This window comes from Dermacentor silvarum, chromosome 7 (genome assembly GCF_013339745.2).
Source record: "Dermacentor silvarum isolate Dsil-2018 chromosome 7, BIME_Dsil_1.4, whole genome shotgun sequence".
Classification (NCBI taxonomy): domain Eukaryota; kingdom Metazoa; phylum Arthropoda; class Arachnida; order Ixodida; family Ixodidae; genus Dermacentor; species Dermacentor silvarum.
Window position 1 is genome coordinate 26389452 of NC_051160.1, and position 27067 is coordinate 26416518.

At 44.9% G+C, this 27067-nt stretch overlaps 1 protein-coding gene across 1 annotated transcript in view; it reads left to right on the forward strand.

Moving 5' to 3' along the window:
- Window positions 1-286: 286 nt before the first annotated feature.
- The window catches only part of LOC119457787 (bromodomain adjacent to zinc finger domain protein 1A-like), a 45574-nt gene continuing 18793 nt past the window's right edge, over window positions 287-27067 (forward strand). The window contains 16 exon segments of the mRNA XM_037719503.2: window positions 287-843; window positions 6177-6452; window positions 15186-15389; window positions 15865-15955; window positions 16228-16414; window positions 18151-18338; window positions 19073-19298; window positions 19414-19545; window positions 20016-20141; window positions 20629-20838; window positions 21153-21306; window positions 21486-21554; window positions 21964-22697; window positions 22700-22820; window positions 23537-23747; window positions 26207-26286. Of these exon segments, the coding sequence (XP_037575431.1) occupies window positions 731-843; window positions 6177-6452; window positions 15186-15389; window positions 15865-15955; window positions 16228-16414; window positions 18151-18338; window positions 19073-19298; window positions 19414-19545; window positions 20016-20141; window positions 20629-20838; window positions 21153-21306; window positions 21486-21554; window positions 21964-22697; window positions 22700-22820; window positions 23537-23747; window positions 26207-26286 (3122 nt within the window). The 5' untranslated portion in view covers window positions 287-730.

The following is a 27067-nucleotide window of genomic DNA, read 5'->3' on the forward strand; positions in this document are numbered from 1 at the left end:
AAGGTATTTCTCGATCACTTGGGAACTCGGTACTCGTGAAGGCATAATCTCTGCAGGCTGGCACAGTAGCGAATTGTGCTTTAGCAGCAACAGCAATAGACATTCCAATTCAAAGAAAACCACGCGGAGGCCTTCAACCATGCTTCAACCCTTCTGCCATACCTCTGCGACTGGAATGCTACTACGCGTACATTTCGAGGCATGCCAAAACTCAGCTCGAAGGTGCTGCCGCCACAATAAAACTGCGCCAAAAAGCTCGTTCTGTCCGTTAGGACCAATCGGCATCGCTCGGTTCCGGTTTTAGTGCCCGCCTGACGGAGTTGTGTTTTTCTGGACCCCGCGTTGTGATCGTCTTGTAATGTGCTACGCTCGGAGTTCCCACGCGAGTCTCATTCAAATTCCTCGCCCAACGGCGGCTTGAACCCACCATGCTTTGACCGTGCGGACCCCGTAGTGCCCGGAAAAACGGTAGCGCCACAGTCGAGAGCACCGTCGGCCCCTCGAGAAAGTTGCCGCATCCGTCGCGGGTCGGGAGAGACCCGCCGTCTTGTTCCCGTGCGATGTCCGCTGTGCCGGTCAGGAACTTTTGACATTGGACATCTAGATACGCGTCGGAAACTCCAGCCTGCGCGCGTTGTGTGCTTCTCGGCGAGGAATTGCTCATGGGAAGGACTCACTTTCCTTGCTAAGAGACACTCCGGAGGAAGCAGACACTCGCCTCTGTTCAACCATGCCTCTCTACGGCAAGCACCCATTCATTCGGCAGAAACCACCGGCCGATCTCAAGCCGAACGACGAGGTTTTCTTCTGCAAGATCACCAACGAGGGCTTCAGAGACTACGAGTGAGTTCGTTTTCGACGTGTTTCGGTGTCAAATTGGTGCAGGCCGGCAAGCCGGACCCGCGCATGAATCGGTTCTTTTTTGACATTCTGACACCTTCACGATGTCGCCGTTGCTTAGCCCTTGTTAGGCCTACATCTAATTTCGTCGCAAAATTTGCGCTTGGAAATGATGCGCGGGGGCCGGGGGAACCTCCTCGGGACCCGAGCCTTCGCTGCGATTGCTTTTGAAGCTGTTTCTGAAGGTGGCAGGCTTCGCTGCAGGGTAAGCCTCAACTACCACTTAGGTGCCTAACCGATATTTCGCGTTTACAGCATCTTTTATTCGTCGGGCTGCCACGTTCCGGGCCATTTCGTGCGCTTTGATGTCGTACGGCGCAGTTTTTTTCGTCCACGCCCGCCTCGCTTTTTGTGCTATTGCGGGCTCTGCTCGCTGCTTAAACATGATATGTGCGTCCATATTATGCTGGCTTAAACTAAGTGGCCGTTACGGTTGGCGCATAGTTACCGTCCTTCGTGATTACCATTTTTTGCTTTGCACGATCCGGCTCGATGCATTACTCATTGAGTCCCCAGTTGCAGAAATGGCCACTCGATGCTGCTATCCTACGTCAGCCATGTACTGGTGCATAGGACATTGCGTTTGCTCGTGTTCTGAAGTGTGTGTATGTTCTTCAGCATCAATGTGCATATCGTCAGTGATCAAGAATTAGCTGGAGGCATCTTCATTGTAGAAGAGGCAGCGATTGCATCATTTGCTGTTGCCTTCATGTTGCTAAAGTGGATTGTTTTCACTGAATAGTGGATGTTCTGTGAGCCTGTCTGCTATCATCTCTTGCAGCTACAGAATTGAATGTGTGTGTTTATTTGGGCTGTGCCCAAGCCACATTGCAACATATGTAGCAATGTGTACATTGCATGCAAGGTTGTACAAGGTATCTCAAGCCATGAGGGGCTGTGCACTTTTACGGGTTGCACTTGTCGTCTGCTATTGAGTGGTCATCATGAAAATTTTCATGTCGTTAAAACATTTTTCCCCATGGACAGAGGCAAACCTTTCGCTTTCTGGTGTATTTTTCTTGTTAGGCTTTATGGTGTGAACAAGGTTGATTTACGCATTCATTTGGCTGTTTTTCAATACACAGTTCTTTCATTGCCATGTTTCTTGTTTTAGTATTACTGGGATAGGCACGTACCAATGACGGGCCGGGCGTAAAAACGCAAACACATACTGTTAAAAAGGAGCCGTTGGAGGAAAAGGTGCTACGTCATGGCTAGTAATAACAGGTGCTTCTTGTTTGTACAACCAGAGAATGTAAAGTTAACAAAAGTGTGCACTTTTGCAAGAGAATCACATATGCTTATGCTTTCTTTGGCCTTAAAGCTAACACTTTCATATGTCATTTTTACTTTGCTTTGATGTAGTTTCATTACTTATTATTCTCGTAAAATTTAGAAGTGGTGACAGGGGGTGAAGAGTGCCTTCCTTTTTTTTCTTTTGTTTCATATTTAATTGTAAGGTAACAGTATAATGTTCATTTTCTGTCATAATATTCAAATGCGTAACAAAGCGAGCCGGCATGAAACTACCATCTCTTCATGAATGTCGAGCAAATTGTAGCAATGTTCATATACATTTGGTATTGAATCGTTCCGTGTTGCGACTTTTTTGGTTATCTCATTTTGCAGGTGTAACAAACCTTTAAGCGTGAATTTTGTTCTAGTGTACTCTATTGAACATGACTATTATACACTATAATTTATGCCTAGTAATCTGTTTCAGAAGACATGTCAAAAAATCTGTTTTAGGAATTCCTTTGAAAGAAGGACATGAAAATGTGTTAAGCTTTGAGTACTGTTAAATTACTGGACACATGCAAAAACAGGTCACCTTATACTTTTCTTTTTTTTTTGCCATAGTGCCTTTGAAAGATTGCATATCTTTCAAAGCTCTGCCTATATGATATGATGGGTGTCTAAAAGTGCTTGTCATCCGTGTAAATACAAATTTATTACATTGTAAGCTCTGCTTATCATTTTTGGAAGCCAGGCACACAAAATTGTTGCACTTCAAACCTCTGAAACAAATATCACTGCACAAACACTGTTTATTCACTGAAATTTCAGTGTCATAATTCGTTTAGTGTCAATTCATTTTGATGTGAAGGTGAAAAAGCAGGTTACTTGGTCATTCGAGTTTGCAGAAATATTGGCAGCGCTAACTACAAAAATACACCAAGTGAGGAATGAATATAGTGGGATAACAAAAAATAAAATAGATCTTGTCAGATTTCTTTTTATTTCTCCCATTTCCCATGTGTTATTTTTAAGCACTGTGACTACAGTTTATCATTGTGCTGTATTACTGCACTGTCTAGCTATAATCTTTTATTGAAATGCAGATATACTCAACCTTGTTTCACTGCTTTTCTGGCATTGTACAATTTTCTTCTGTGCAGAGATTGTACTGCTCAGGCTAGCATAATTACCTGTCTCACTTTTTATGTCTTTAGACCCGGTGTTGCTGTGGATGCTAAACCTCACATATTTTGTCAAGCAATCAACTGAATATCAATTTTAAATTTCACGTGTATTAATTGACGCATACTACATCCACAAGCACGAACTGTTGCAAGAATTAGTGCTTGTGCAATTTAAAAAAGAAAAATCATCAATAATAAAAACACTTTCATGGATAAGGCCAACATAGGAACTGTCTATGGAAAATTGAGGAGCATGTGCATGACTGAAAAGCAGGCATAACTTTCTTATTTTTAAAGCAAATGGACTAAATAAACAAGCTCACTTAAAAGGCTCTTTAGATGAAGTTAGTATAAGCCCTATTCAGGGTTCTAATGAATGTCCGTGTGATGGAGATGGGGGTTACATCTGAAAGCACATTATTCAAAATCCATTTTGATCCATTTTCTTTTACATGTGTCAACACCACATGCTTAATAAAGCAATACTCTTACCTAATACCGCTGCTCGTGCTAACACTTCTAGAGAGAGATCTGACACTACCTACCTTTGTTCATTAACTACCATGAGTTGTCATGGAATCTTTTATGATTTCATGCATCTTCATTGAGAAAACATATTTCAACTTCTTTAATGAACTTCTTTATTGTTGTTTGAGGTTCTGTTGTGTTCTGCCCTTGCCTTACTCAGTTCCATAGAGCAGCTAAGTCCTCATGTTCATGAGTAATTCATGTTATCACGTAACTTGCAATGTGCAATTTATTCACCTCAGTTTATTAAAATGTGTGCCCTTATTTAAATGGTGCATGACATATGCACAACAGCACTCGCAATTGATAAATCATTTATGACGTTTTGTTTTCTCTCTGCTGTTGTGGCAGCAATTGAATGGGACAACTTCGAGGTTAAATGAGGATAATCATAGCTTTATAAGTAATTTGTGATGGTTACTTAGCTTCATGTACGGTTGTGTAGGAATCCAGGAGGACATTCAGAGCCAAGAGAAAATGCAAGTCCAAATGCTGCCCATCAGTCCACTGATTGCTTATCAATGTACTGGCAGCACACACGAACACTAGCACCAAATTTATTTTAGTCTTACTGTGAAACTTCAAGGTACAAGATATATATATTTTTTTAATGCTAGGTTAGAAAACGCAGCAAGAAAGACACTGCTTTCTTGCATTGTGTGTGGTTTCATGCTACTGGTATGGAATACCGACTTGCCCAGCATACCATTCTTTTAAAGAAAGCACTTTATTGTCAGGATAAGTGAGTAGAATGTCAGGGAACTCAGTTCAGGGTGTCACTTATGGTGTTATTCAGCACATCGTATAATTAGCTTCTGCTTGCCATCAGGATTTTGAGAATTAATTATGGGACATCTTCTCAGAGGCGGACTGACGACGTGAAGTGGAATGTGCGTCATTTAAACAGAGCAGCACAACTCTTTATGAACAGGTGTTCATGTCGCTTGTACTAGTACCTTCTGTTAAAGGCCATTTGTGTCATACTACTTGCTCAACATATGGGCTGCACGAAAGAATCCATATTACAAGTGGCTTGTGGCTGTGGATATGCCTCGATTGTGCAAAATACGCACTTGCACAATTTCGTTTACAAGTGTAAGAACACCATTGATCCAGCCCTATTAAAAAAACTCATGTGCCCATTAAATCCCATGCACAATAATGACTGCATAGAATCGTGTGTAAAAACCTGCATCTTCCCATGCAGTGTGGTATGGGGCTTTTTTTTAGACTAAATTGTGGGGCATATGTTCTTTCTTCTTCTTTTTTTATATAGATAAGATTTGCTATTCCTGGCTGTTTTTAACATTATTTTTGATACACTGAGTTTGATACCTCAAATTTCTGATTTAAACGCAGAAGAGTGAGCAACGCCTAGAGTGCACTTTTTTGATACGCTTGAGCGAAGTTTCAGTTGTGGATAGTTTACAGACTAGTTGCTAATTCATTAGTTATGCCACCAATAATGTTTAACTCAAATAACATTTTATTGATATTTTCTTTTTCTTTGTGAGTGTATGCACTATGGCCAAAAAATGAAGTTGAACAAGTGATTAAAATTTTTTCTTGATGTGGAGTGCTTGCCTTGTGGGGTTAAATGGACACATTGATTGTTTGCTTTCATGCAAATATGTACATATTTTGCATTTGTCTAAATTGCCTGACTGCCCACAATAAACACGACATCTTTAGAACACTTGGTCATGAAGTGTTGGATCTGGCCGTTGCATGACACTGACACTTGACTAAAGGCTTGCTTGCCCTACTGGCATCGTTTGGCTTAATTAAAAAAGCAAAGTTGGGTGTTTTGTTGAATTGTTGATGCACTGCCTTTGGCAGTGCATCAAAATGTGCGCTTCTGTTGCCGAAAACAGAGCTGCTGTTATAAAATTGCATGAATTCCCTTTCTAGATTTCCATAGTTGGTGTTGGAATGTGGATTCATGAAATGTGTCGACATTTCAAGGCTACTAAACTGTTAAACTGATTTTAGATTTTTAAGTTGCATTTTCTTCTATTTTGAAGACATCACTGTTGAAACACTGTATGCGGTTTTCTTTCCTGTACATGAAAATTGCAATGCGGGATGCCACAATAGGAGTGCTATGATCATACATATCATTCAGGCCATTCGTTTGAGTCATAGGAGAGTACCTTATGTCGACATGTAAAGGCCCTTCGTTGTGCCTAGCTTTGCGTCCAGCCCATACATGCCCATCAGGAAGTGTCACGACATTTGACATGCACAGCACTTTTTGATGTTTCAATATCCACATCAGCCACAGTTCGTACTCACATGTCTTCTTGCTTTCTGTTTCTGTTGCAGCGAGTACTTTGCTCGTGTGATCCTGTGCAACAGCCTGGTGTGGACATGCAGCCTGACAGGAAAGCCAGGCCTCACGTACCAGGACGCCCTGAGCTCCGAGGAACACGCCCTGAAGATTTTGGCATCGTTCCCAACGGCGCTGAGGAAGCCATTGCTCTACATTGCTAACCTAACGAGGAGGGGCCGCCTCGCCGACCTCTGCGACGATGTCTACTCGTTCGCACGTGACCGGTACTTTGTCGGCGAGTCGGTCGAAGTCACCATTAAGAGCCACAAGTGAGTACCAGCATCTCCTAGCTCCCACTTCTCAAATGCTTAAAATGATGCTGGATTGCCATGAAATAGTGATGGCAGAGATGCAGAAACGATGCCAGAAAAGCTAATAAAGAATTTAACTCTCTATATGTTGAACTTGCGTGCTCAGAAAGGGAGCGAAACTTCAAAGGCAGTGACAGCAGTAAGTGAGGTCGGTGGTTGTGAAATCTTATTGCATGGCTATAGTCGGTCTGGTATTTATGTAGGTGCCTCACCGTTTGTCCAGAACAATATGCCGATGCTCATCTAGGTTTCAAATTGTACAACACTGTTCCAATCTCGCCTGCAATGTGATTAGACGCGGCTTTCACACTTTCACATGGGTGATGATGTTCACAAAGTTCTGGATACGGCAAGTGCATCATGCACTGAGCAATAACTTAACAACTTGTTGAAAGCAGTCACAGAACAGTGTACACATGGCAATATGGTTACAGTACTGAACAGGGTGTCAAGCCGGAATAGGACCAAAAACTAGAAACCACAAAAAAAATGTTATCCTTGTGCAAACTGGAACTGAACTTTAACGTTACAATTTTTTTTCTCACTCTGGAAGAAAATCAAAAAGAATAAAATATAGTTTTCACTTTTGATTGCTAACCTTCTCTGGCACTTTTTATCCACGTATTGCATGCACTCGTGACTTAATCGTGTTAGCGCCTTATTAAATGTGCACGAGTTTGCTGTCATTTTAGAAGTGGCTGGACCATTAGTGAGGTACTCTACATGTTGCATCAGGACGCAAGCATCTTGGTAATACACTTTATTGGTAGCCATCGAATAGTCCTCCGGTGGTTGTAGTCCTATAATAATCACTGAAACGAAGCATTTCATATTTGGACAGTTGCTTTTCATCATACTGGTGTGTAAACTGGAGTAGGTGCGATGGAAATGGATTGTTCGTTCAGAGGTGTGCTTCCACAATGTGACTTTAACTGCTTGCCGCCTGAAGAACAGGACGTGCACCTTTTTCTTTTTAGAGCGAAAGCTCTACTACGCCATGTCTCGCAAGGTCATTCATTGCATCGCAATGACCTTGAACCGCCGGGGCGCAAGTGTGGCAGGTATGACGTCACGCCACGTGATCCGCTGCGGAGAGGCTCAGTCGCTCAGTCTCGCCATGGATGGCGCACCGGCTGGGCCGCCTGTGCGTGCGCTTCAGCGCAAGCGATAGGCTGAATCCAATCATCCAGTAAGATATAGCCAGACGGCAGGCTGCGAAATCTCAAGCAAAGGCAAAGTTGGCTGCTGAAACACTGGAGCAACGGGAGGCCAGATTAGCGCGTTATGGAGAAGCTTACCAAGTGCAGAAGCGTGCATTAATGAAACACTGTGTGCATAGTCGTTGCAAAACCAAGCCAAACAGACCTTTTGCTCGTGATAATTAGGTTCACACGAGTTAAACCTCAGCCATTTTTTTTTTAGTATTTTCGTGCAGCTCAGAAGTGATGACAGAAACAGAAGCATGTGTAATAGTAAGGCCTGAATTGATGCATTTCATTCCATGATCATTCCGTGCTTAGTACCTGAATTCACCGTATTTATGCCTCCTTGAAAACCTTGAGTACCCTACATCTTTAAATAAAATTTTCAGGTGCATTTAGAAATCATTAAAATTCTTGAAAATGGTTGAACCATATAAACCGGCACACTTAAAGATGAGATATGGCAGATGGCGCCCTAGATAATTCCCCATTGGTATTTGTGGATTGGTCTGTTTCCACAAGTTTCAGTTTTGGAGTTGGAATGCCTTTGCTGTGTGCAACCAACCCGTGTTATGTGAGACTAGCAGGGTGTGTCCCATTTTTTTTTTTTTTTGTCCCATTGCGTTATAATTTCATTGTTCTTGTTTTCATTCAAATAAACACACAGTCTTGTGTTCCTTGTACTATAATGGATAGGTTGAATGTTGTGCTACTGAGTACCATGGGTGGTATTGTAGCCGTGGCTGCTGCCAAAGTTCAAATTGTAACTGTTGCATTGCCGTCACCATGGGTCTTACGGATTTGTGAGTAGCCTTTTCACTCGTGCTGAAACTTATAGCCAAGACATTGAGCGTCTGATGCACAGCTGAATATGTAGACGAATAAGGAGGGACCATGCAGACAGAATCTTAGCTGAAATGAATATCATTATGGGAGAATTAAATTATGTTAACTTGAGTTCTCCCGCATTGACACTATACACTCGTAAATTAAAAAAAAAAAAAAAAAAAAAGCTTGTCTCAACTTCCCTTGAATTTTGCCTCCAGTTCTTGAAAGCCTTGAATTGCCCTTGCTTTTCTAGTCGGATATTATGTATGAACCCAAATATTGCAGCAAACCCGTGTGAGCTCAAGTAATAAAGTTTTGTCTTTGTATGTCATTTTCATTACCATACAGAAATTGGCTGTCAGTACAAGGAAGTTCGTTTAAAAGTATTTTTACAAACGCGGCATGTTTGTAAGCAAAATGACTTGACATGCATGCTTTCATAAGATAAAGCAGAATTTCAAGAATAATCTGCCTTTTTTTTTTTTTTCTTCAAGCTTTATGTTTCACTCACGTGAGAGTGTGCTGTGTAGGGCTGGGCATCGTTTAATATTATTAAGCTGGGTAAATTGTCAGCCTTTAATGAATTTATTGATCAATTAGTCATTTGTGAGCATTAGTGCCGATGGCACACAGGCCCATGCACACAGAAAAATGTCACCGAATATATAAGGCCCTAAATTGTAGCAGGCAGAAATTGTTTGATTTTTTGCAAATAAGCCCGGCAGCAAGAAACACTCGGGCAACTGTTGCCATGAGCTAGCGCAGTTAGTGTATTTGCACGAATCAAATGCGCATCTTTTTTTCTGGGAAAAAGGGTCTGAAAACTGCATTGGCGGTTGGGTCCGAAAATTGCCTGCGCATTACAGTCGGATACGAAATGAAAACTGCGTTGGGGGCGGTGTTGACAACAGCCTGTCATCAGAGCCGTCAGATGCGATGTGATTGCCATCACTAGGTGGCAGCAAAGCACGCTTTTGTGAAGGTGCTGTGGGTTCGCTTTGTGTCCAGTACAATCTAAAGTGACCTTCTCGGTCAATCACTTTCAGAGATACTAGACAAAAGTTCAGAGGAAGATGGAAACTGGAAATGATGAGGAATAGTCGAAGAATGGTCGTTTAAGCCAATGTTTCGTCAAAGCAGCAACTGTCAGCATTGCTGCCTGGACAAGTCCCCTTGTCGAAACGTTGGCCTAAAGCGACATGCTGTGTTCAACTACTCGTTATCATTTTAGAGATACTATCACTTTTTCAAGATTTCCTGCAACTCTGCATTGGAAGTGTCATCGTGTACGGCTGCCAGTGTTTCTGGTGCTGTGCCAAAGCAGCGGACAGTGCCAGGAATGATGTCGGCCACATACCTTGACAAGTCCAATGCACAGTCGCATAAAATCTTGTGAAAGTGATAGTAGTATCTCTAAAAAAGATCACTTGAGAGTACCGTGCCTTGGTATTTGTGGTCAATGAAGTGGACTACACGCCGTTTCCATTATTAAAGCTCATTAAAAAAAAAAAAAACGTTTACCTTCTGTCAAGGTAAATTCTGCACGTCTCGCTTTTTTCTGATTGCGAAAGTGGGGGAGGGGGGGGGTGCATGCTACATTTTTTCTCTAATAAAACGGGGGCATCTTACATTCAGGTGCACTTTTGTTTTCTCATTTAAAACCGGCGAAAATTGGTTGCCGATTAGGTTTATTATTTAGACTGCGATCCCTTTTCGGCATAAGGACCCTGAATGCTTCGTCTCCATCCCCGCTCTATGCAAGGAGCGAGAGAGAACCCTCTCTCCCCTGCGTAGCTTCCAGTGAGCTTTGAGAAAGGAAGAAAGCCACGTATCGACTCCACCAATACTTGAAGGATTCATAAAATATTGGCGACATAAAATTTGCGAGACGTCCTTTAAGAGAAGGGAAGGAAGCTTTAGCTCGGGCGCACCCACTGTACCAAATTTGATTAGGTTTGTTAGTCTATTAGTTAGTAAAGGTTAGTCTATTGACTGTTGATTGCGAATTTTGGATGTAGGTGGTAAATTTTTTAATAAAAATTGACAGAAACTCCAAATTTTAAGAAAACGGAACGATCATGTTTATGACTCCTTTAATTCGGCAATGAAAAACTATATTGCAGTTCTGTAAACTGCACCTAATACTACATCTAAAGCGGACAAAGATTCTGTATTGTACATGGCTCTCAAATAAACCACTAAGCAAGTAATGCTTTTGCAATACCCTTGTAAACAATGTAACAAATTCACATAAGAACTAAATTGACATATGTCAATATAATATGGCCCAGTGGTTATCCCAGAAAATCGTTTCCACGCTTTACATGTATTTGAATAGGCGGCATCGGTGTTGGGCCCGAGCCAAAGCTTCCTCTTCATAGTGAGGCGAATCTATGATTAGATAGAAAAGGCCCATTTAAGGGTAATTTGTCATTAACAGAGTGCGTATGTATCCTACAAAAAGTGTGCGGGATACATATCCACAAAAAGTGCAATATCTATCCCCCACATGTGTGTGTGTGTGGTGTATTTCACCCCATTGTTACTGCATCAACTTGCTGGTGCATTGCAACTAGTTCGCTTAGTGCAGATTGATTTCAAAGTATTTGCTGCACTGTTTGGAAGAGCCATGTGCACGGAGATGATATGAACCCCTTTGTGAAGTGCAGGGGAACAGACCAACTCATGCTTTTGAGGGAGTTTTAACTTGGCTGCATGCATTGTTGCATTGGGCATACAGGTAGTATGATAATCTACTATTGTATATGCATGGATCATGTAGTACAGTTGAACTTTCGTTATAATAAACCTGATCATCATAGTGCAAAATTATTTGACGTTCGAATAGCTCAGTTGAACAACCTTTTAACGTAGCACAGAATTTTTTAGTTCTATTTGGAAGATCTTGCTTAATGGGAAGCAAATTCATTAATGTATTGAGTGACTGCTATGTGGTGTGTAAGTGTTGAGCGGAAATTTCTACCTGAGTGAGAAAATGATAAGTGGGCCTAGCACATTGCTAGATAGAAGGAATTACCTGATGGCTACGTGTTTTTCCTTACCATAATACTGCATTAGCTAAAACACTTTATTGTCACCTTCGTCAGTGATATTCTTAAAGCCTGCTGGAAAAGGCCTGCCTGCATATTGCAATGCTTCACAGTCTTTGAATATTAACAGAAACAGTATCTGGAGTTCCATGTGGCCGCTAGCACAGTCGGAGCAATTCAGCTGGACTGTAAAACAGTAGCGCACCCAGGATCTCTGCCAGGGGGGGGCGTTAAATTTTTGTGGGGGGGGGGGGGGGGGAAGCAAGCACTTTGCATAATATGCAATTTCCTTTTTAGCCAGAGGAATCCAACCGCAAACAAAATGCTTAATAATTATAATAATGACACCAAGGATGGTGACGATGTTTATTTCTTCAGCGTTTTGCTCAAAGTAATTTAAGAGTGAATGAATTACTACAAGACAGTGATAGAGTGTTTTTGTTAATCAGGGAAACTTCGACCTCAAGCCACCTCCTGAATTGTAATGACAATGTGAACAGAGCGCTGAATGTACCTGGACGCGTGCAGGGGGAGTTAACTCGGCCTCAGGGGGGGGGGGGGTGTACGCCCCCCCCCCCCCCCCCCCTGGTTGTAAAAATACCCCGTAGTCCATAACCGCGTACCTTTTGTTCCGGCTGGACTAGCGGGCACAACAGGGTCGCTTTTCGATCATTACAAGTCCCGGAGCCGTTTCGTGACTAATTGGCCATGCCACGGGCATTCTCGCATGTAGAAATCTGCTGTTTGGCAAATGCTCATGTACTGCAGTGTACTAGTCTATTATTTACTAGCCATTGATCAACCGGTTGCCTCCGTTAATGGCTTCAACGAAAAGGAATGCGAGTGAATGCAGTTTTTGTCGGGCCAGCTGGCCCTTTTTTATATTTCCCGAGTTCCGACAGTATCCGCGTACAGACGTATTCTAGTCACGGAGATAGTAAATACACCGCATTCTTAAAGGGGGGGGGGGCATTGCGAGCCTAAAGCACTAAAAGTAAGAAAGTGAGGCAGCAAAAAGAGAAAAAGCCACTCTTTTTTTTTTTTTTTTTTTTTCATGTTCGTCCGCTTGTGGCAGCGGCGCGAAGTCATTCGTCAGCGGAGAATATTTCGTTCTGTAGCCTGGCGGCACTGCGTCGCAGCCAGCCGTTCACTTTTTTTCGTAATCAATGGAAAAAGCCTGTGAGGTTGAAAAGAGAAATAAAATAAAAAACAGTTGGGACGGGCGCGCCATCTTGCATATCTGCCGCGGCAGGCGCAGGAAAATAATAATAATAAAAAAATACTTGTTCGTCTGCGTTGCGCGGGTTCCCGCGCAACGGGAGGTCACGTGGTACTTCCGGTCCCAGGAGCGCGGGGCTTTTCTGCGTCGCGTACCAGACGGCGGGAAAAAAATGTCCGGCTAGTGGCGAAGTCGGAGGTGCTGTTTTGAATAGTTAAGACTTGTGCGCGTTGTAATTTCGCCTGATTTTCGCCTATCGGACAAACGCGGTCGTCAACGGGCAGCCATGGCGCTCGAAAGGCGCAAGCAGAGCCTGAAGCTGAAGCAGACGGCGAAGTCGTGCAGCAAGATAACTGACTTCTGGTGAGCCGGCAAACCACTCGCGAAAGAAAGAAATCGCGACGCTATCTCTCGTTTAGAGATGTACGTACGCGTGAAGGAGTTGATTTTGCCGATTAAGCGGGTGACTTGCGTTCTTTTCGCGTTTGTTCGAGAGTTTGGTTTGAGCCGTGATTGGGCGTACACGGCGGCATCGTCGCTTGTAGTAGCGTTCGTCGTGCCCCAATGGCGGCTCAAGCTCCGGCCTTTCGTGTTTGCGCTGTCTTTGTGAGAAAAAGCACAGACTGTCCTGATCGCGCTCGTGCGAAAAGGTACAGAAATTAGCGTGTTCGTAATCGACTGGGTGGGGGCCGCGAGGGATAAAAACAGCGGCGCTGTGTCTGTGCTCGGCTTGCCCCTGCGGTGGCAGGTGAATCTCGAGGGCCCCACCAAAATTTGTTCTCAACGCGCGACTTCGTGGCCTCAGTTATGCTGCTGCTCAGCGGTTAGGGCTGTGCGTTGTTGAACTGAACGGTTTTTGCGCAGCTGTTCTTCCGTCTGGCGTCGATTGTCGATCGCGCGAGTTCGCGGGTGCCGAGCACCGATCGGTTTTGTATTTATGTGTGCTGCGAGGCATTTTGATGGCGAAAGAGTTGGGGAAGGTGTTAGCCGACGAGAATGGACAACGAACGCGCGTCGTCTGAGCCCGAGTTGGCTTCATGTGTACGCGAGTTGTGTGTACTACTAGGTACCATAGTTTACGTGTAACACTAGAACTGTTATAGAAATGTTCGCCGAACAACATGTAGTGGTTGCCAGCACCACTAATGCGTAGCAGTGTTGTAGCTGCGAAGCAATTTTGTCTGTATCATGAAACTTGTACTTGGCGGCGCCCGCCGTTGACTTCTCTGTGCAATGTATTTTTGAAGGTTGGGTTGCTGTTGCAGCTGTAGCCTTGTTAAATACTCGTATTGCAATTGTCACGTGATTTCACCACGTGTGAGCTTTCACATGCTATTTACTCAGCACGGGATCAGGACACGGCGTCGTCTCCCCTGGTTTGGTGGCGTTGCATTTATTCTTTTGCACCATGCCATGAGTTTATCGGCTGTGGTGGTAAATGCAGCTGCACGTTTTGGTTCCATTTTAAGTACTCTGCGCGATGGTACTTGCTTGTGAGCACATCTCACTTGGGGCTCAAAGTTGTCAAAGCAGGTAACATCCATATGGGTATCCTAGACTGCACAGGCATGCATGTTGTCACACCCGGTAACAAACATGGCTTTCAAACAGCAGGCTGCCGGTGGCGCTGTTAAAGAAATAAAAAAAGAATTGTGTGGACATGCATCCATAAAGTTCATGGGCGGATCTTAGTGCAAAGAGACACGCAGGCAGAAAAAGAGTTGACAAGTGAGCTGCATTCAAGGTGTTGCAACAAAAGTCTTTACTATGAAATGACGTGTATATTGAATGGGACAATATGGCCTGGCCAGTTTCTTTCAACCTTGCACTTGATTGTGAGCACCACTGTAACGAAGAATTTGCCTGTTGAATGAAGATGTCTATGTGTTTCTGGTCATAGTCTGTTATATTAGAGTGAGGTTATGTCAAAGCACATGCACTGACTGTTGCGTTGGTGACATTTAAGTCTAGTCAGTGACACTGGTCAGGATTTGGCTGTGGAGGACGAATAATGGTGGCATTGGAGGCGTTAATGGCATTCAACTTTCTGCAACTGTCCATTGTGTCATTGCCGGGACTTCCAACTGAGAATATTGTCTTGCTTTTGACAATGTCAGATCAGCAGTAAGCATTACTCTGAAGTGCGCAGAAAAAAAAAAAACAGGTCAAAATAAGTTGTCTCGGCATGGACGGAATAAAGTTCGATTCGTTTCAGCGTGCTCATTTTGCCTTATTTAGTTATTTAAAACAAAAGATATTCTTGGTCCCTCTAAATTCATGTAAGAGCATTTGACTATACAATTCTCGTTCAAATAGGGAATAACGTGAACAGAGAAATTTCAATGCTTTGGTTGACCCTCCCGTGATAACTTTTTCTTTTCCCATCTTACAGGAAAACGTGCACTGTTGCGGCTGTGGTGTCGCCCCCGTCTAAAGCGAAGTCACCAGTTAAGGTCACTCCTGGTTCTCCTGCACCGAGCACTCCTGCTTCACCTCTCAAGAAGGCTATTGGTCAGTCCACACCTTCTGACAAGGTCAAATACCAGGTCGTCGACCCTGAGGGCAAGGTTCACACCGTCCCACCAACTGACGTCTGGTACGTTCTCTGGTTTTACTTTTGTTGGGTGGTGTAATGCTTCAGCCATGTCAACTTGCTCTTGTTTGTATTTTTAAACAGCCAGTAATGAGAAACTCCAAGTATGTCTAGATTTAGACACAAACTTCTAGATCTAGGTTTAGACAAACAACGAAGAAAGAACACATACATGCAGGACAAAATGCCACCTGCAAGTGCACAAATCAGTCTAGAACATCTGCAACAGCAAACCAAATGGATAGCTCAGTTGCAAATGGCCCTTTGTCATGTGTATATGTGTTGCTTCTTTGAATTGTTTATTTGCACTAAATTTGTACTGTATAAAGGCATGTCGACATGTCCGCAGCAGGAAAGGCTGATTATTAGCTTAGAGAACGGAGGCCAATATGTCCGTTGTTAAGTCATGACCAGTGATATTGCTCTGACATCACTAATTTTGCAGTTTTTTGTGACCGGTGCGTTTCAAATGTTGCAGCCGGAAAAAGAACTCCTTCACGAGAGAGAAGAATCGCATCTTCCTTCGTCAGGCCACAGAGCTCGACAAAGATGGGATTTTGCGAGTTAAGGTATGATTTTTCTTTTTTTAAACTTTGCTTCCAGTCTAGAAATTCTTTAAACATTAGGCCTGCTAGACGAAACATCATTAGCCCTTTAATTAGGTGAGATGAAAACTAGAGCGTGTGTAATTCTTTGTTGTTTTGTCATGTGGCAACGTCTCTCGTATCTCACTGAATAACTTTGGTACATGAAACTCCTTCTCTCGTTAACGGTTACATTTAGCGTGGCAAAATATATAGTCTGGTGGCCAATGGGTGCGTCATTGCGACGTGTTCTGCAGGAGAAGACCCAGAAGAAGTATGGTCTGCATCAGCTGACGTTTGGCGAAATCTTCACGGGCGCCTCCCCAACATTCACAGTGTCTCCCAAGAACAGGCCCTCGGCTGGGGCAGCCACACCTGGCTCGCCCGACGGCAAGGCCAGCAAGCCCCGGAAGTCGAAGCAGACCAGTAGCCCCAAAAAGGAGGGTGAGTGCGTTCCTTCCAGAAATGCTGTGGGCATTTGGGCTGATTGGTGTAATACTTGCTAATCTTTTCAAGGGATGCTAAGGAGAAAAACATTGTTCTGCATTAGTAAATTACCCTTCTACAATACCGAAAAGGTAATTCTTACACCTAGAAGTGGCCTAGCAAGCCAATAAAAAACACAATAATGAAAGACAAGTGGCACCGCCACCCTGAAGTTCTTGCACCAGCTCGCTGTGACGTGGGTTTTGGCAGCGTCTGCTTGGGCTCAGTTAATCTTTTATTGGTAAAGATAGACTACACTGTATTTTAAGTAAGCCAAGGACCTAACTTAGCCAAGTTTCGAGAATTTTTAGTGTGCCACAGCATCCCGAATACGAAAAATTACTTTGAAAACTGTGACGCTGCGCTGATGTTCCGGTACTGAAGTTTCGGTGCTAAATTTAACACATTCACTACGGCAGCAATTTTTGAAGTCCTGATTCCTGTGCGGGATGACCCACCGGTGAGTCACCATGGACATGTGTCAAATCTTAAGCAACAGGAATTTTGTTGGTTTCTAGCAAAGATGTCACTCGCATACTGCAGGAAAGCCCGGCACGAGTGCACAGTGGTATTAACTGCCGTGACCCTCCTGCAACGTGGCCCTCCTGCGACCCACATCGCAGTGAACATGTTTAGAAAAGAATGATGCTTTGGACTTTCATCTTTTTTTCTTTTACTAGTCAACCTCTTACCGCCATTCTTTCAAAAATGTAGTTTTGAAAGATTACTTGATTAGTGTACGTGCTCGTCTGAGGTGCCAATGGGCACCACCGACCGTGCACTAATAAAGCCTGGTTGCACATTTTGCAAGATAATTTGCAATGTGAAACATCAATGGACCGGTTGTCCCATCTATGCAGAACTTGGTCAAACTGAAATTTCATACCAGGTTTTCTTTTTATGTCACAAATCGTCAAACAAGTTTTGTTGGAAATCTAGGTTTTTTAATCTGTTTGTGCGGCTCGCATCTCTTGTTTTTCGACATGGCAGTCGGGTGCAAGAAGCCCACATGTTTTCTTGAATGATGCAGAAACTAAAGAACTTGTTATTTTGAGCTCTGATCATTAAAAAGCGATTACGAGATGAAAATGACAGCAATCAAGTGGCCATAGTAGCCTGTGAAACACTGATTATTCCAATTAAAATCGTTAATTAGTGTGTCATTCGACTTTTCACATCATAAAGCTTTGCAAAATGTTCAGCAACATATTGCCAGTAACTGCCATTTGTAATGAAAGCCTGGTAACATCTTACTTAGGCAGAAATTGAATTTGTTGCACTTCAGAAAAACACCTGGCACTCAACAGGCCAAAATGTCTGGTATGCCTCACATCCGATGGGTTGAAAAGGTTATTGTCAAGGGATTTTAAACCTGGAAAACTGGAAAGCAGCCATTGGGGGGCTGTAGTAGTGGCTCAGTGGCATTCAACTGGCAAAGTCACAGGGTTCATGTCCCGGCCGTGGTGGTGGTCACATTTTGATAGGCAAGAATGCTTATGCACTTTGATGATTTGTATGCACGCTAGAGGACACCAAGTGGTCAAAAATAATCTGGTCTCTTCCACTGCAGCATCTTTTATTCAGTATTTCCTGGAGTGCTTGCGTTAAAATATATAAGGTGTCATGTTTTTTGTTTGTTTTTTTTTAAATTACGGGCTTTGTGGTGACATTCTGCCATTGTGTTTGTTTTGCAGCTGCTCCAGCGACTACTAATGGCAAGAAAGAGCTTGCCGAGAAGCCAAATGGCATTGCTGCCGCCAGTGTGGACCGTCCGTCGGCTGAAGAACTAGCCAAAGCAGCAGCCGAAGCCAAGGCAGCAAAGGATCGGGAGTTCGAAGAGCTTCTGAAGCTGAAGATTGCTCAGAAGGAAGCCCGGCAAAAGGTGTGCAGCCATGTTAATAGGGGTGGAGTGCATGACTGTCATCCTCGAATTTGCAGAGCTTTGAATTTTCTTTGTGTGAAACGATGCTTGAAATTTTGAACAAGGCTGAATGGTGATTCTTAATCACCATCAGTGACCAGCCCTTTTTAATCTGGTCGTCTATTCTCTGAAAACATGCACAATTTTGGGATAGTACTGTTATTTCTCACAACTTCAGCCAATACATAGTTTTAAAAATAGTTGTAATAAACATTTCTTAATTAAAGCATCAGTCAATAAGTTGCCTAACAATATAATTAAGGTTGATATAGTACATTAAAGCAAATGAGTTACTCTTTCAATTTTGTCATGCTAATGGAATCCTTGAGTGTCTCACCTGCTGTGGTTGGCTATAGTGTTGAGCTGCTAAGCACCAGATCACGTGATCAAATCCCAGCCACGGCGGCCGCATTTCGATGGGGGTGAAATGCGAAAGCACCCGTGTACTTAGATTTAGGTGCATGTTAAAGAACCTCAGGTGGTCCAAATTATTCCGGAGTCCTCCACTATGGTGTGCCTCATAATCAGATCGTGGTTCTAGCACGTAAAACCCCATAATTTAAAATTTTGAGTGTCTCATAGTTCTCCAGTTCGCTCTTTCCCATTGCATCACTCCCGGTGTTGTAACGTGGTGCGAGTGGCGTGCTGCTCGGAGATCAGCTGTCCCATGCACTCTTCTCCCGTCTGTCGCACAGAAAAAGATAGAGGAGCGGCGTCTACACGCCCAGTTCCTGACAGAGTGGAACCGTCCCCGGGATGACCTGGAGTGCGACGACTTACGGGAGCTGCCGCCCTTCGTGCCACTGCACTGCGCCATTCCCCCCAAGCACTTTGGGGACTTCATGGTCGTCCTCGAGTTCCTCAGCTTGTTTGCCCAGCAGCTGGACCTCAAGGACTTCTTCCCAGCGGGCGTCAGTTTCGGTCAGTGCTTGTCCCTCTTCAATACCACCCCCAGCACACATGTCTGCGGTTGTGTGGAAACTCCAGCCTGTTGTGAACGCAAGGGGTTCTTTCACATCGTACATTCTGTTTTCAGATCTGCTGGAGCGTGCTCTGACGGAGACAGATGTCCTAGGTACACTCAGCGACATCTTCCAGCTGCTGCTCACAGCAGTGTTCCGCACACAGGAGGAAGAGATGGAGCCTTCCAAGGGCAGACGGCCGCAAGGTGAGTCCTCATAAGCTATGACAAGTCTGAACATTTCGTTCAACATGGTGCATAGTACGTGTCTGTCATATCAGCATTTCGAACAAAGGCTTCTTGAAGATGGGAGTCTTTCTTTCATCGTCTTTTGAAGATGGGAGCCTTTCTTTCATCGGGGGGTCTGGTTGGGGTTGAAGGAGGGCAAGGAATGGAGAAGTACTGATATGTATGGGGGTGTGGAATATTCTAGTTGAGGTTAAGCTGAAGAGGTGGAGTTTGGCAGTTTGACCACAGTTTATCTGCTGAGGTGAGTGGGAACACAGTTGAGGGCTCCAGAGGATTAGATAGAATAGAAATTTGCAGGCACGTGACAAGATTGCCTGACTTGGGGCCGATTGTAACTCTGGTAGGTCTCTTCAATTGTGTAGTGGAATTGAACGTAGGCAGATGATGATGCTTACTGCGGGGCAGTAACATGTGACTGTAATTTTCAGGGGAGGAGAGCTCGGATGATGAACCTGAGGAGGAAGAGACGAACAGGAGTCGTGGCGCCCTGCAGGCCATTCGCAAGGCACAGCGAGCTGCGACAACTGTGTCCCTGAAGCAGCAGCAAGTGCTCGGTGAGTCACCTAGTAGGTGTGCGCGTGTATTCGAAACTGTCGAGTAACAAATAGAATATTTTTCGACAGTTTCATAATTGTCAACTATGCTCAATCGAAACAAAAAATTCGGAGCAAAAATGTAATAAATGTCATTCTAACGGCGTCAGTGCGGCAACGCATAGGCATGCTTTCGTTTTTGGTCACTTAGGGAATTAATTTATTTCGTTCCTGGCAAACCTAACATTCCAGAGTCTCAATTCTGACTTTTAGGCGGTCCTCGTCAAGTTGAAATCATCGGCCGGTGCCCGTAATATGAAAGCACATGTGATACAAACTATGGAATGTACGGTGACCCATGGGATTAAATTTGACGTATGGCCGTATGGCCGTGCTTGCCAATACTGCTTGGATTTGGGTGTGGCTTGCCTTTCTGTGCACAGGTTTGCCTCTGGTTCATCATCATGAATGCACTGTGACGTTATGTTGGTTCGTTGCTCGTTTGCAGGTTTAAAACTGAGCAAGGTAACGGTGGATGCATTGTCGCTGAGCGAGGTTCTCCGGCTACACTTGGCTTCGAGCGGATCCCTGGATGTCGGGAGGAAAGTGTTCAGTGGCTGGTATTCCCAGGAAGAGGATCCAGGGCTCTGGTTCGCCACTGAGGAGCCCGAGATCATGGCTCGCCTTAGTCAAGGAAGCATTCACGACTTGGAGATTGGTATGTTTCGCTTTTATAAACTATGCTTTCTACAAGCTGCCTGCCAATGCATTGTATTTCATTTGAGTAGTGCGAGGCTGTATCCTCGGTTGACTGCTGATCATAAATACCTCTGCACTGTGCGTCGCTCTTTACGGGCATTTTGGTCATTTGGGGCAAGGTCTACCTGCAAGCCAATGCAAAATAAAATGCCAGTTTCCGTGACTGACTACACCTTGCTGAAATGTGTATTAACGTGTGCATCTTACCGTGGTTTTGCAGAGTGCCGATGCATAGCAGGAGCCTAATGAACGCACCGTTTTTCACACCCCCAGGTGACAAGGTTAAACTGCTGCGGGTGTTGGTGGACCAGCTCCTGTCGATGGAGTCCTTCCGGGGCGTCATCGAAGAGAACCTCATGAAGCTGAAGCAGCTCAAGCTGGACTTGCGCCAGATCCGGCTGTCAGCCAAGCAGCAGGAGGAGCCCAAGTATGCACTCTCCTTATTCACTCAATTGGGCATGCGTAAAGGCAACAACAACAGATGAACCTCCAGGATAGCCTGTGAGGGAAACGCACTGGATAGACCTGATAAGGTGGAAGTGTTCATACACGTTTGTTGTTGCTTGGCATCTGTGTGTAAGATGCTAATTCTCATCTGCATTGCAGGAAAAAGAGGAACCAGAAGGAAGGTGCACCTGAAGCAAAGAAGGAGGGAGCAGCAGAAGGGGCCGAGGAGTAAGTCTGCGTCTACTGATATACAATGCATAGCCTAGTGCACGAGTAAAGCCTGTACATCAGAATTGCGCTAAAACCTCTATATATGAAGTTCTCTGGACCTTGAAATATATTTGTATCATCCAAATATTTTCCTTTCTGCCAGAAAGATAAGATCACCAAAACTGCCGAGGCAGTTAATTGAATTCCAGGCTACACTTGTATGAACATGCAGAATTGTGTTTGAAGTTGGGCTTATTGGTTGTTCGCTGCAAGGCAATGGCGCAAGAATACGACGAGGATCAAATGTGGCACAAAGAAAATGCCCAGCGTTGTGTGTCCTCCTGCCTCAATTTGTCGTATTCCTACGCTGTTCCCTTGTAGCTTTAGGCAGAACTAATGTTGACTTGAGAACTCTCCCTTCACACAGGGATGCCGATGACAAAACGTCGGATAAGACTGAGCAAAATGGCAAGGTCAATGGCATCATTCCCGAGGCCCTGAAGACCCCGCAACAACGCAAGGAAGAACAGCGCCGGAGGGAAGAGCTCGAGCGGAAGGAGCAGGCCCTGCGGAAGCAGGTTGAGCAGCTTCAGTCCTTCTGGTCTCTGCAGCCGCTGGGTGAGGACCGCTGCCACCGTCGCTACTGGCAGTTCAACGCACTGCCGGGGCTGTTTGTTGAAGACAACGACCCGCACCGAGGAGCCTGCATACCCGGCGGCACTCCGCTGGTTCGTTGCGAACTCCCGAAGCACCCTTCGGTGACCTTCATGGAGGCGTTCCTCCTGCACAATAACCGCAAGCGTGGCGACAGCGGGGACAGTGCGGCGCTCAGCGACAAGGAAAACAAGGAAGCCGCTGCCGAGCGGAAGGCCCTCCATGCGGAAGGCAAGGCACAGAAGCTCTTGTGCGACTCGAACCCGAGGGTGGCGGCGGGAGCAGGCAGGCGTACGTCGGTCGAGACACCCGCTGTCATGATGAACGGCCTGCTGGACCCCAAGCGAGAACTGAGTATAGTGTTGGACAAAGTGGACAATGTTGTTAATGAGGGGGTGCCAACGCAACCGGTGAACGGCACGCATCCCTATGGGTCGTGCTCGGGTAATGCGGTGACGTGTACAGTGCACGGTGAGGTGGCCAGGAGTGCAATGCCCCGCTGGTGGTTTTGCCGGAACAAGAGGAGCTGGGCGCCCTCATCGGGGCGCTCAACCCTCGTGGTTTTCGGGAGAGCAAGCTCAGGGCGGTCCTCAAGAGGGATCAGGCTGACCTGGAAGCAGTTGTGGCCAAGTGAGTTTGACGTCTGTGAATGTTGTCCCAAGTTTGCCCTGATTCTGTGCTGTGTTGTCTGTGTCCTGCTTCAGATCAAGCAGCCATTTCTGCTGGAACAACATAGGCAATAGACTAAACAATCACATGGGTGTTTGCTTTAGCTGCTGTATGCTTAGCGTACGAGAAACAGTGTCACGCCTTATGCATGCATGCTGAATTCATCTATGATCACGAATGCAGGGAACTTCTGTCAAGGCTTCTTGTTGCACTGTGGTAGCCATCGCTGACACTTTCATCGTGGCTTCGTTTAGGGTGCTCAGACTGGCCACAGTAGCCATCGATAAAGAAATAGGTGGTCCTCCCTGCAACAGCTCTCTCTTAGTAACGAAAGCCAATCGCGAAGGCCACGTCCTTGTGTATCGAAGGCACTGAGAGTGATTGCAGGTGCGGAAAGTGATTGCAGAAGTGGGAAACCCTTCATGGCCACCATGTTTTAGAGGCCACCTATGGTAACTGAGCATGCGCTAAAGGAGTTCTCAAAGAACCCATGCTTAGCTATCACTTTGAACGTTTTCGTGCCTAGCACAAGTTTTTGCTTTCTTTTTATTTTCTCTTTTTCCTGTATGTTTTTACGCACGGCTTCATACTTTTGTCTGTTCACTTTGCTCAGCGCAGACCCATAGCAAGTAACAGTGCTTTGGAGCACCTTGAATACGACTATCTCTCTCTGGCAGGTGTCCTGGTCGTAAGCTCAATTCAGAGGTGGTGTGGCCCGAGGAAGATGAAGGGGAAGCTGAAGTGCGCAAGTCCTCGCGTCTCCAGTCGGGTCCCAAGCCATCGGCTATGGCTGGCTACCCGTCCCGGCTGGCTCAGGTGTATGGCTTCCGGGAAGCCCTGCTTGACCTGGAAGAGAAGCTGTACACCGGCAGTCTTGGCATCATCAAGGCATGTGTCTTCTTGTGTCTCGGTTTCCTGGGTGTAATAGAGGGCATAGGTTTCTTACCTGAGTAATGTGAGGCTACATGTAAAAGAAACTAAGCCGAACTGTAGTTGCATGTAATTATGTGGAATCCTGTTTGCTTAAACTCCTTGTAAAAAATAATTCAGACTTTTTGTCAGGCTTTCGTGGATGCAATGTACTGTATATTCTTGTGTGAGCGCTGGACCTGGATATTTAGGCTTAAATAATAAATGTATATTCACGTGTGGGCTGCATGCCTTTTTTCTTATGCGTGCGTCTTGTGAGCTGCAGTGCGCAGCGGTACCAATCTTTTGGCTGAGAAGCTGATTGACTTAACTGCTTGCATTGACAAAAAAAAAGTTTTTATCAGTGCTTTGAAGCTTGTGCCATTGCACTTTCTGGCTGTGCTGTCTTTCATAGACAGCGGCGCACCACACGCACACTACGCTTTTTGTGCTTCATGTGTAAGTCGTCGTCCCCGTGCTGCCCGAAGAGTGCACCGGTGTTCAACTGCAAAATTTAGTCCACATAAAGTCTTTGGATTTTTTCATCATGCAACGTTATACGTGGCTTGACGTTGAAGCTCGCATCTGAGGATGGCTTCTGCTTTGAGCAGTGCTGTATTGGCACGGTGGATAAAGGCGAGTGTTGCACAGTGTACTGGCCTCCTCTTCGGTCGTTTCCGCAGCCGTCAACTAGCGAAATTCATACACCGACATGTTGTGGCTTGTTCTTTAGGGCTGTGTGTGCGTGTACAGCACACATGTATACACTGCATGCAAAGTGTTTTGTACGTACTGTACACATTTGTGCACTGAGCTTTTGTCGCTCCTGTTCCAGCTGAAATGTACACAGGTGCTATCACTGTGGTCACATTTTGCATGAAAACTCCGGTAGTTTCTTCACATGGTGGCACTATATTTGTGCCTGCCTCCTTGGGCAACTTCATCTTGTAGCACTGCACTTTCAGTGAGCCAGCTGCTCCAGCTCTGTGGTTAAGGGGGGACGTGGCAATGAAAACTTTTTTTATTTGTTTATTTATAGCTGTAAATCGATGAAATTTGGCATGCAGGTGCGATTTGTTATGCTGATATGATTACTGCAATCAGTTTTGTGCTATCTATTGTAGTTTTCGAGTTGCAATAACAGAGCCTCTAATGGTCATCCCCAAGTTAATTAATTACACATAAGTTCGCCAAGATTTTCACATCAGCATGTTCACAAAGGCCCATTCTGTGCAATAAAGCTATGGGTTTATTTTTGTAAATGCTGAAATGAGCACCAAATTGTTTTTGAACTTTTCTATGCATATTGTCTTACTTTGCAAAAAAAAAACAAATTTTTTATGAGGTGCAAATAAAAATGAACAGCTTTGTTGCACTTATCTATGTTTCAGGATCTAAGTGCAAAGGACGGAATGATTTTGTCTTCATTCATTGTGAAATGGCACTGTAATGACTGAAAGCAACTGCACAAAAAATGAAAGCTGAGAAAATGGACCTCGAAGCCCGATCTTTTTACAATATTGGATGACAGCACTCTAGGAAATTGCTGTATTCTTGGTTTCTATCGCGTATTTTGTTATATTTCACCATGAGGTAAATAAAGGTCCGAGGATCGCGAAACAGGATAAATCGTTTAATCGAAATTTTTGACCAATTTGAGCACTTCAATTGCCACATCCCCCTTTAAGTGCCAGCAACGACGAATGGACAAAGCTAAAATAAAGGCTTACCAAGATATCATCGCACAAAGTGACAACCGCGTTGGTTTTTCAAAGCAGATAAACATTTATTTTTTATTTGTGTGTGGGCCACACCCAAGAAATACGTTGAGAAATTTTCGAAGCGAAGCCTAGCCCTTGCACAAGAATATACGGTATGAGATTTGTGAATTGTTCGTGATTTTTGGTAACAGCAAGCTGTCGATTGCAATGGTAAGTGCTGGGCCGTGCCGTTTCCTCGGCGATAGACACACCTTTGCTATGAATGCTTAGCTGATAGTACTCCACTGACAAGCAAATGCGGAGTACAACATGCTAAACGTATAGCACATTAGTGAACCAGTGCCAGCTAGTGCCAGTGAGCTGGAATAGGCTTGAGGTATATGGGCAGCTTTTGACCAATGATGGCATCCCCTCCACGGTTTGCTTTGAATGGCTAAGTCACGTTTCTTCTCTCAACCATTGGCTGTTAAGCTTTATTATGTGCATCATGACTTGCTGACTACGCTTTGACTCCTTATAGGATATGGTGTGTGTTGTTGCATGTTCCAGGATATGGACGTTTATCTGGGCTTTCACTCTTCTCCACTTATAGTCCAGCTGTAGCTTGTGGATCTTAAACCGGATCCTTTAGAGCTTCCACACAGTTCAGCCTCGTACAAGTTGATTCGCCAGGTTGGCTAGTATTACTTGTAACATTTTTATCAATCTTTTGCACAGGTTGATCGAGTCCAATGGAGAGAAAAGCTGGATGTTCTCTTGGCAACAGTTGAGGCGGCAGACAAGGACCAAACGGAACTGTGAGCATTATCCACTTGGAAGGCAGTAGAGATTTTGATACCAGTTACACAAGCATTTCAAAGGCATTTGTGAAGCATTTTGATCATAGTCTATAATATAAATACAGTAGAACCCCGCTGTTACGTTCCCGGATGCTGTGTTTTCCTGGCTGTTACGTTGTTTGCGGCCGGTCTCGGCATAGCTCCCATAGGACCCAATGCATTGGTAACCCCGCTGTTGCGTTGCAAACTGCCACCCAGTGTGGGCCCGAGCAGCCATGTCAACTTTTTATGTCGCTTGGCTTGGTTTCTTGACAATGGGATTGGCAGCCCAAAATAGCGGGGGCGACACCTATGACGTATTTTCGGTTTCCGCCAGCAAAAGCATAGTCTTTGAAATCTGTATTTTCTATCTAAATATGGTGTCTATGACGCGCTGGGGCCCTAAAATTGGTGTTGGCGCATAGCTGTTCCAAAGTCCAAGGGCGATTCTGCCGTGCGCCGTATGCTGTATGTGCGAGTCAGCCGACGAGCGTGGCTCATTCTTCTACGCATGAAGCAGAAAGGCGGAGCAAAAGCGCACTGCTTCTGTCGCGCGCGAGACACCCCCCCGGGGCGGTCACTACGGCGGTGGCCACGCGGGCGCTGTTTCTTGAAAGCAATCTGCAACATAAAAAAAGTGCGCGCTGTACTCTGGCATCAACTGTATACCACACGTCGCGCGGGCCGTATCTTGAAAGCGATCTGCGTTAGGGCCAGAGTCTAGGCAGTGTAGGTGCGTTGGCAGCTCGTAGCTTTTTGC